This window comes from Chelonoidis abingdonii, chromosome 11 (genome assembly GCF_003597395.2).
Source record: "Chelonoidis abingdonii isolate Lonesome George chromosome 11, CheloAbing_2.0, whole genome shotgun sequence".
Classification (NCBI taxonomy): domain Eukaryota; kingdom Metazoa; phylum Chordata; order Testudines; family Testudinidae; genus Chelonoidis; species Chelonoidis abingdonii.
In genome coordinates, this window is record NC_133779.1 from 45,434,673 (window position 1) to 45,445,529 (window position 10,857).

The 10,857-nt window shown below is 52.5% G+C and overlaps 1 protein-coding gene across 1 annotated transcript in view; it reads right to left on the reverse strand.

The window, feature by feature from the left end:
* The window catches only part of INTS3 (integrator complex subunit 3), a 68,784-nt gene that overhangs the window by 38,272 nt on the left and 19,655 nt on the right, over positions 1-10,857 (reverse strand). Inside the window, exons 4-6 of the mRNA XM_032793638.2 lie at positions 8,149-8,262; positions 7,717-7,801; positions 3,781-3,847 (exon numbers count right to left, since the gene is read on the reverse strand). Coding sequence (XP_032649529.1) covers positions 3,781-3,847; positions 7,717-7,801; positions 8,149-8,262 — 266 coding nt within the window. The remainder of the gene's footprint in view (positions 1-3,780; positions 3,848-7,716; positions 7,802-8,148; positions 8,263-10,857) is intronic.

Below are 10,857 nucleotides of genomic sequence, written 5' to 3' on the forward strand. Positions count from 1 at the left end.
AACTTTCAGTCCCCAGCAGCTCTCTCACAGCACCAATAGCCAGGACCCAGTGCACACAACACAAGGTAAATAGAACCAGGGAGATGTCCGATGCCTGGCATCGGACTGCACGAGATGAGCTTTCATTCTTCCCAGCTAAGCCTGTCAGAGCAGATGGATCCAGCAAACATTGGGAGCATCCGGACCAGACAATCACACGCCACTGATGTTAAAGCATCAGCTTTCACACAGCAGCTCCCCGTTTGATCACGCTGCAGTTCTGTGCCGCCTGCCCCGCTCGCATATTGCGGGCATCATACGATGTGCAATGTGGCACTGCAGAAAGATGCTGATCCCCATGGCTATGGGACGAACGGCCGCACTGGAGCAGGCTGGGCGCGTACCCGTATTTTCAGTGAGCAGGGTAAGAGTGGCTCTGGCAGCCTTCAGTGGCACGCCAGCTATCAAGCCAGGTGCTCTCCTTGCCTGGCCGAGCAGGAACGCCAGGAGAAGGAAAGGAAAAGGCAGAGGTTAGGGGCACCAGGGGGTAGGGAAGGACTCAGAATAAGCGGATGAACTGAGACCAGTGTAACAGGTTGCCACCAGGGAGATGCACGAGGTTATCGACTTTGCTCCTCCCAGCCCCTCTGCTGAGGAGCCTCAGATGAGACACGTTTGGGCAACACACTGGAGTCAGCGCTGCAGGGACCAACTCTGCCTCAGAGAAGGGGAGGGGCTGGGAGACTAAACAGACCTTTCCCTCCAGTGCTTAGTCCTAAGCACCTGCCCCACTCAACGCTCAGGTCTCTAACCCAGGCAACTACCTCCAGCATCCAACAAGGACAGGCCCTCGCACACTGCACAGACAGTGACACTCCTGGCCTGTTACAGGACCAAAGCTGGCTTCTCCCAGATATATCAGAATCATAGACTATCAGTGTCGGAAGAAACCTCAGGAGGTATCTAGTCCAAAGCAGGATCAGTCCCCAACTGGTCCCCTCAAGGACTGAACTCACACCCCTGGGTTTAGCAGGCCAATGCTCTAACCACTGAGCGATCCCTCCCCCTCAAGCTATCCCCATCTAGCTAGTTACTTTGACCACCCTCCCCGTGCAGTGCCCCGGGCCCTAACAGGCTCCAGAGGACAGGTACACCAGAGTTCTGGGACTGAGACCTTTGTCTCCTCACACGCTCTCGCCTGCTTCCAGCGCCACAAAGAACCATGTTTCGGTAATTCTGTACTGCTGCCATTTAACTGGGGTGAACTATTCCCTCCAGACCCCTGCAGCATCAGAACCGATTCCCTCCAGCTGAACACAATGACAAATGCTGCCGGCCAGTAAATTACCCAGCCTTGCTATCTGCAACCATGAACTGGGAATGGGCCAGAATAGCTCAGTGCCTTTAGTGTGATTGATAATCACCCCCATGGCTCGGCTCGGAGAGCTGTAAATCAGAGCCCTGCACAAGGGTCACTGCGTATGCTGCAGCTGTAACTCCAGGAGATAATGGCTCAATGGCAAATGAGTCAGCTGCCCTAAATCGCCCAGGAGGGGTGGGGGAAGAGCCCACGAAGATGCGGCGCGTGTTTGCTTTCCCAGGCACTCCAGCCTGCCCCTAACCTCTGCACTAGAATGCAGCTTAACCAGGCAGTTGAGCTGTCTGGACTGGCAACAAGAAGCGGGGGTTGAGGTTGCATCTGGGCAGTGCTTGAAATCCTTAAGGAATGAAGCCTGGTAGGCTGTCAGACCAGCTTCCTCCCCTTGCCGACCAAGGTGCGTACAAACCTAAAACCATTGCCAGAAGGGGTCAAGAGGCTGCCTGCAGCCCCAGGATTAATGGATCTGGCAGGCAAAGCAAATGAGCTTTTTCGAAAACATTTAGAGGCAGTGTCATGTTCGCTTGGCCACTAGCGGCCAGTGGCTGAATTATCCAGTCTGGCAGAGGTGGCGCGCTCGCCTCCTCTCCAAGCCAGCCAGAGCTCAGGGAGTGGCTCCGCTGTTGCTGTATTTAATTAAACCAAGCAGTCGACATTCGGAAAGCAGAATTAGATTTTCTCATGTGCTGTTTAATTAAAGTCTTGGCTTCTCCCTAATCAAAGGATATAAATCCCAGCAAAGAGCTGCAGGTTTTCCCTGCAGGCTCACTCCCAGGGCTCAGCTCTGCTTGTGCTCAGGCATTCTCTGATCTGCTACAGCACGTGCTGCGGAAAATCGAGCAATGCCTCCAAAAAAGGCCTAGCCTTTCCCCTCACATCATTTCCCCGACAAGCTCCTATCCTCAGGGGAAATCTCCTGTGATTTAATGCGCTGGGCTGGCTTCTGCAGATCCCAGGCCAAATGTAGCTTTGAATCACATGGGAGAAAAGTTGCTTTTCCCCCTGCAAACATTTTCTAGCCATTTGTTCACAAACAAAACCATAACATAAATTGGCAAGATCTGCAGGCTGCTTCAGAGGAGCCCCTGGAGCCGAGCAGCAGTGGTGCCTGGGACAGGAACTGGCAGGGCCATGCTGGGGCCCAAGGCCAGAATAGCGGGGATTGGGGGCAGGGGCAGGACTGAGGTGCATCAGCTGAGCTAGTGGAGGGAAGCCCTAGCAGCACTGACCGCTAATGGTTACATAAACTCATGGCCTAAGAACTCCCAACTGTTTTCTAGGCCATAGCAACAAGTCCCGGCCTCGGCCCCCTCTAGCAGTACAGGTTCACAGCAGATGCACTAGGTGGCACTGCACGGCAGCGCGTAGGGAAAGGCCCCTCGCACGGTGGTACACGGGAGCTGGGCCGTGATTGCTAAGCACAGCAATTGGTGATTTTAGGAGAATTGCTGTTATTATAAATAGCGAGCTGTGAAAATTCAATCGTCTAAAAGTAAAGACGCCACCCAGCTGAGAGCTAAGCTACCAAGTCTGTTTATCACCAATTAGCCCCGGCTTTACCAACAAAGGACAATGCAGAACCCATAGCCCGGTCACAGCAAATCATTGAAGGCTGTTGTTTAAGCACAGGAAGCTGACAAAGATCAGCTCCTGGGCAATGAATTCCAAACCACTCCTCTAAGAGGAACACCCTCCATCGGGACTCTGGAAAGTCAGGAGAAAAATATTCCTAGGAAATTGCCCCAGAGTCCTGGATGTTCTGTCCATGGCACAAGGTGACCAAATCCCATTGTTTCAGGCGGAAGCTGGTCACGCACATGGCAGTACATTGCACAACTGGCTAGGAGCATTATGGGATATCAGCTTCCTGTGACCTACCAGGCGCAGGACACCAGGCTAGAAGAACCAATGGTCTTACCCCGCCTGGCTTTGTCAGCTGCATTACAAAATCCCCAAGAGGTTACAGCAAGTTGTGCCAAGCGGGACACCCGGGAGGCAGCCAACAATGAGTGCACACTGCCGGCCCCAGGGCTTGGGATTTCATGCAGCAGCTGAAGATGTGCTTACGGGACGCGTTGCAGCTGCACAGTGGATTTCATGACAGGAGAATGAGGTCCATGCCCTGCTGTGGACTCGAGGAAAAGCCATGTTCTGTTTTGGCCAGATCCAGTCCCGAGGGGCGGGGCCAGTTACTTGCAACCCCAGTGCATCCGCCCAGCTGACAAGTCAACCTATGTCAAAAGCTACCAACATGTCCATACCCACCCCAAACACACAAACCCCTTGCCATGCCCAAGCAGGGAGGTCTCCATTAGCCCCACGGATGGTCAAAGAGCCAGTCCTCCCCATCACTGGCCACCTCGTTGCTCCCGCCAATCAGGAGACATCTCCCAGCAACAGCGCTGCCGCCCACCGCACCATACCTTTGCTCAGTCAGTATCTCAAGGACATTCTCTGCCAGCCAGATATTCTTCGCCGTCACATCCCCACCTGCAACCAAGAGCACAACATGGGAGCAAACAGCTACTTACGTTAATTGATGTAATTGTCTGTGGTGTCAGCTTTATCCCAACCAGCCACCGTCTCAGCCCCAGCCCCCGCAAAGCAGAGCGCTATAATTACAGCATTTTTCTCCCCAGCTCAGTACAAGCCTCACATCTGGCCCATCCTGCCTGCCACAGAGGTACCTGGCTGCTTCCAAGCGTGTGTTCAGCATGGTCTCAGAAACAAGTACGATGATTGCCATCATTTTCTGTTGTATACAAAAAAAATGGAGGGGGTCTTTGTTCCTAGAGTGGAACTGTCAGTTTCTGGAACACAGAGTCAATATTGACCTCTCTGTCAAACAGAGCCAGAGCCAGAAAGGAAAGAGATTTGGTGTTTAGGGGAGAGGGGGAGTAACTTTAGAGAATGCCTGGGACGGGAAAGCAATCCGCCTGGCAGGAAAATGGGGAACACTGCTCCACGCACTTAGGTATAAATGGAGTATTGTGAGAACAGCAGGCGACTAGGACTCCTGGGTTCTATTCTCAGCTCTGCCACTGAGTCACATCATGAGCTTGGGCATGTCACTTCTCTCTGGGCCAGACAATCTGCAAAGCGCTCTGAGATCTTCAGCTACAGGCCTGGGAATGCAAAGTCTTATCTTGGATTCATAGATCCCAAGGGCCAGAAGAGATCATTGTGATCATCTAGTCTGACCTGGATAACAAAGGCCACAGGGCTTCCCACAATAACACCTAGAGCAGAACTTCTAGAAAAATAGCCAGTCTTGATTTAAAATGGCCAGCGATGGAGAATCCACCACATCCCTTGGTAAGTTGCCCCAATGGTTAATTTCCCTCCCTGTGGAATATCTGTGCTTTATTTCAAGTCTGCATTTGTGTAGCTTCAGTTACCAGCCATTAGATCGTGTTACGTCTTTCCTCGCTAGACCGAAGAGCCCCTTATTACATGTGCTCCCCATGTAGATACTTACAGACTAAGACACCCCTTAACCTTCACTCTGTTCATTGAAATATACTGAGCTCTTTGAGGCTTTCACTATGGGCAGATTTTCTAACTCTTTACTCGTTCCCAGGGCTCTTCCCTGAATGCTCTCCAACTTATCAATGTTCTTCTTGAATCGTGGACACCAGACCTGGACACAAGATCCCAGCAACGGTCAGGCCAGTGCCAGATACAGAGCAAAAATAAGCTACTCAGAATTCCTCTGTTTATGCGGCCCAGGACAGCATGTGCTCTTTTGGCCACAGCATCACACTGGGAGCTCAGGTTCAGCTGACTGTCCACTACGACGCCCAAATCTTTCTCAGTTGCTGCTTCCCAGCACAGAGAGCCTGGCCCACCTTTATTCCTAGACGTATACTTTAATATTTAGCCTTCCTAAGCTGGTCAGTCCAGATCGCTGTGAATTAGTGACCTGTCCCCTGCATTATTTATCATGCCCCCAATTGGTGTGTCATCAGCAAGCTCTCTGATCAGTTTATGTTTTCTTCCAGGTCATTGATAATGTTAAATAGTGTCAGGCCAAGAACTGATCCCTGCAAGGCCCCACTGGAAACACACCCGCTCAATGACAATTACATTCGGAGACCTGGATGCAGTGTTGTAGCCTGTCAGTCCCAGGATATATGAGAGACAAGGCGGGTGAGGTAATATCTTTTACTAAACCAACTTCTATTGGTGAGAGAGAAAAGCTTTCAAGCTACATGGAGCTCTTCTTCAGGTCAGGGAAAGGCACTAAGTGTCACAGCAAAATACAAGATAACCCGCTAGCACATACTGGTCCCTTAACACATGAGCAAACCTCGCTCTTTGATCTTGTATTTAGCTGTGACACTCTTAGAACTTTTCCCAGACCTGAAGAGCTCCGTGTAGCTCGACAGTTTGTCCCTCTCTGTTAGTCCAATAGAAGGTATTGCCTCACTCACCTTGTCATTCCAAAACCTAATGCTTAGCCAGCATTCAATACCTTTAATGCGCGCTATATTCATTGTACATCCTTCTCAGTCTTCATTGACTGAATCCCGTATTAGCCGCTCTGAGATCAATGTAAAGCTGTTAAGCCTTTAATTACCTGGATTATCCCATTTACCCTCTTTAAAAACTTGGCACAACATTTGCTTTCTTCCATTTTTAAGGAACTTCCCCAGTGCTCAAAGAATAATTAAAAATCAGTGTTAACAGTCCAGCAAGCTCCTCAGCCTGCTCTTTTCAAACGCTTGGATACAAGTTATTAGGACTTGCTGATTTAGAAATGTCTAACTTCAGTAGCTTCTGTACACCATCCTCCAGAGATATTAGTGGAATGGAAAGAGTGTTATCATTACCCTGTGATGAGACTCTCACCTGTTTTTCCCCCAAACTCAGAACAGAAATATTTATTGAACACATCTACCTTTTCTGCATTATTATTGATAATTCTAACACTTCCATCTACTAATGGAGTAATACCACTGTCGGGATTCTATTTGTCCCGAATATATTTCAAAAACACCTTATTGTTCCTAACTCTGGGGACACAGATTTCTCCTTGCGTCCCTTTGCTTCCCTTATCAATTTCCCACAATTCCTGAGTGAAAGTCCCTACTATCAACTTCTCATTTCTTACAGTAGCCTTTACTTCCCCTCTAAACGAGGTCACCAGCATGAAGCTGGAGCACTTTGCTAACGGTGCTAGAAGCTCAGAGCTGTACTCAGACCTTTGGAAATACAGACATGCATATGAGGCACATTGCAAGCAATTGCGATGTGATCATAACAATTAAGGCATCATAAAAATAGCAAAATGCAAGACAGCAGCGTCATTAGAGTAGAATGGGGCCCCACACAGGGAGCCTCAACTGATGGAAAACAGGGACACCATCACCAATGTTTTTTTAAGCTATTCCGTGTTTATTACATCGGGCACATCAGGGGAGGGGGCAAGACTGGGGAGGCTGGTTCGTTCTCAGCACTTGGGCCTCCAAACCCAGCCTTGCCCACCCCCTGTCCTGCAGCTGAGGGGATGGTTTCCATTTCCAACTGGGCCAGCCCACGTCACAGACGAAACCAATAAAAATGAAATGTCAAGTTTTATTATGCAACGCAAATTCCTCCTCCCAGAACGTAGGTGCCTAGCACTGACGTGCAGGTCGACGGCTCTGTGGCCCTGCAATGGCATAGAGGGGGCTGTTTATGCAAACGAGTGGTTACCACACAGCCAGGCCCTCGCTCTGCCCCTCTGGAGGCATTACAGGCTTTGCATGGCAGAGTCCCGGCTCACAGGATGGGAGCACCTCCCTCGGCTGCCCGGGTCTCAGAGATGGGGCAAGGCTGGTCTCTGTGGTTCTACTGTGCTCGGCCACAGGGGCTGAGCTGCTGACAAGCTGAGGAATTCCCCACACGCCCGCTGGCTGTTCGAGACTTTACTGGCACTAGGCTGCCTAACCTCACCCTACCTCTCGCTGGCCCAGTGCGGGATTAACCCCTCACAGGGAGGATGCTGGGGTATTGTAGATTCCCAGGCCTAGGCAGCAGCCCTACTAGTCACCCCATCCGCGAGCCTTTCCCTGACAGGCAGGTTTAGCTGGCTCTTGGAAATGCACCGCTGCTGCTCTTTCACCGGAATCACCACCACTGCAAAGGAGAGGTGGGCGTGAGCTGCTTTCATTGCAAGCCCAGACCCAGCCCAGCTCGGGCAAGGTGTCGCGCCAGATTCAGACTCGGACCCCAAGCAAGGCAGCGCACGGTGCTCCAGCGGCCAGGGGCTGGGCCTCCTGCTGCTGCAGCCATTGCTGGTCAGGGCCCTGGGGCAGTGCAGCGTGATGGGGGCCAGGCCCTGCTGCTGCAGGAACCTGGCCCAAGGCAGCACTCACCTGCAATCTGCTTCATGAAGGTCATGCAGACGCCATCTGCCCCGAGCACCCCGCTCTTCACCAGCTCCCGCAGCAGCCACACCAGCTAGAGACAGAGAAGAGCAGAGCTAGCGTGAGACGGGTGAGAATTTGGTGCTGCTTCAAGCACAGATTTCGGCACAGCCTGGGCCATGGAGCCATGACTACACCTCCGCGGCACAAGACAGAGACAGCCCCAGCCCCAATGTCACATCTCAGAGGGTGTTAGCAGCCATGGGGCGGGCGGATGACACCCATCCAACATTGCTCTCTCTTCCACATCCCCTTCCTGCTTATGGTTCCAATCCCAGCACCAAGCCCCAAGATGCTGGGTCCCCTCAGGGCCTGCAGCCCCCTTTCCACTCCTACCAGGACCGATATCGGGTTCGACTCCAAGACAGGTTCCCCTCTCACCTGAGTCCGACAGGCATCCTGCAGCTTCAAGTACTTTTCCATGAGAATCTGGTTGATCTTGTTCAGAACAATGTTCATGCCATCTCGGCTCACCAATGCCAGGTCCCGGTAACACTGCAGCAGAGACAACATGGGGGAAGATGGGTGCAGGTGACCCCACCTGAGCAGCATAGTGAACTGATTGATTAATAAAGCCCCTGAGCCTGGCTGAGGGTTTGGGACACTAAATAGACTAGCACCCAAATCGGCATGTAAAGCAAGAGCATCCCTGGGGATCCAGGCAGAGGGAATAGCTCAGGTTCCTGTGTTGGAGCGCCAGGCAGGAAAGCCAAGCTCCCTTCCTCTCAGACTTGGCCTAGCCACGGTCACACCAAGTTAGAATTTTATTCCACCTGAGTCCCCTCTCAACCTCCGTGCTCATGCCTTTAATCACTGGTTCATGGGCTAGCCCAGTTCTCCTGCACTCAAAACTCCCCCCAGGGCATGGCTGGTTCAAAACGGTAGTGAAAGTTGCCGGATGGATGGAGCTGGGGCCCAAAGCGTCCCACAGCCACGCTTCTCGCCCCCCACGTTCCAGCATTGGTCTCTGCAAGGCAGGGCAGAAGTGAAACAGGAGTTCAGATCTCAGCCTCTCCGCTTGTGGGGCAGAGGGCAGCGCGTGTGGAGGTCTGGCCTTGTAAAAAAACAAAAAAAATGAACACAAAACCCACACATCCCGATCCCCCAAGCCCCACCCTACACCACTCCTGGGTCTCATACACCAGCCACAGCTGACGCCGCATCAAAAAGACCTACATCAGCCCGAGTCACTAACTCAAACACAACAGGGCTCTGGTTAACCAGTGGTGCCCGGAGATGCAGCAGCAAAACTGGCTACTACCATGTCACCTTCTCCTTCCCACATCTCTGCTAGCCAGGGATGGCTTCCCGCTCATCATGCATTAGCCCAACTTCAGTTCCCAGCCCAACTAGCACCACTGAACTCCAGACCCCCCCCTCGCCCAGGGCAGACCCTGGAGACAGCCAACTCGAGGTCTCACATTCTCAGCAAAGGAAGGACCTTCCCCACAGCAAGCAACCAAGGTGCAACCAGGGAGCAGGGCTGACGCCTCTGCCCGGCGCCCTCTTGCCCCCTCTCCCTGGGTCGGCGCGGTGGGGGATGGGGGTGATTAGGAAGTAATTTGCTAAGTCATTCCACATGAATGTTGATTTGTGCTGTTAAATGTCATGCTATTCCGGAGAGCAGGGCTGTGGGCTCAGCATTCTCCTCGGGAGAGCTAGAGGCCCTGAAGGAGCTCTTTGATTGGACTCCCTGCGCCCAGGGGCTCTCCTCCTTTCATGCAGCATCTGAAGGGATAAAACACTCACACAACAGGTGGAGGTTTCGTGCAGCTTTTTATCAATCTGAGATGCTAAAGGAGCTTCCGCAAACAGGAGCCAGGGTCCAGCCCGCCAAGCCGCCTGCTGCCTCCCCAGGGAATGCTGGCCTTTTAACACCAACCTCAGGCAGCTGCCTCACCAGCTTCAACGTAACACGCACCACTGCAGGGCCTGCGAGTCGCAGAGATGAAAGGGGCTGATGGGATCCGCTGGGCAGGGACTACACCACATGCAAAGCTCCCTACTGCTCTGTCCAGTCTCAGATGACCAGGCTGCTACCTCTTCCCACAGGACTATGCCAGAGTCAGCACCCTCCTGGTGCAGATCCTACCTCTTCCTGTCCTTAATTACAGCACATGACACTCTGCCACTAGTCCCCTGAAGGCCTTCAGTGATCCCCAGCATTTCTCCCTGCAGACAATTGCGTCCCCGTGTCCTCAGTAGTGCTCGCGAGATCCATGTCTGGCCTTCAGTATCTTTCCTTGAACGCAGCATTGGTGTAGCCATGTGGGCTCAGGATATCACCCCACCTGCCTTGTCTCTCTAGTATCTTTCCTTCTCAGTCAGTAACGTCTGCTGCTTTTCTCAGACTCCTCTCCTGTGTCCATATTCTCCTGTGGCTGTGAGCTTCCCCTCCCTGCACCCAGAGTTGAGGCCTGTCTGCATTTAACCCCGGGCACGCCGACTTAGTGACCCAAGGAAGCTGTATGGTCAAGGCAACCTCTACCGCGATACCCCAGGACAGTGGGGTCTGAAGAATTGCTCTGAAAGAGAAACTTGCTGAGGTTCCAGGACTCGAACCTGCTGGCTTCAAATAGTTACGGCTCTCTGTGACAGCTCCCTTGTGGCCCTGCTTCATGGGGGTAATACACCCGAAACTCTGCAGTGCAAGCCTAGCAGGAGCCTTTACTTGGACTGTGACCCAATCCAAGAGCCCTGACTGGTTCCCGACTCTCTAAAAATGGGAGGACCAGGATTGGAGGACGACACTGTGTGAAGGGTGCCTACATAAGAACATAAGAATGGCCGTACCGGGTCAGACCAAAGGTCCATCTAGCCCAGTATCTGTCTACCAACAGTGGCCAATGCCAGATGCCCCAGAGGGAGTGAAGCTAACAGGCAATGATCAAGTGATCTCTCTCCTGCCATCTGTGACGAACTGGGACTGTTCCTAATGTTTGCTCTGAATACTGTGTTGGTGCCTCAGTGTCCCCTAGGCAGTTCTTAAGTATCTTGGTGGTGGGATAAGGGTGTGTGATTGCTACAGAGGAAGGGGCCAGTGCCCCTAACTGCCGCGCACTCTGCCTCCTAGCAACTGATGGCCTGGGC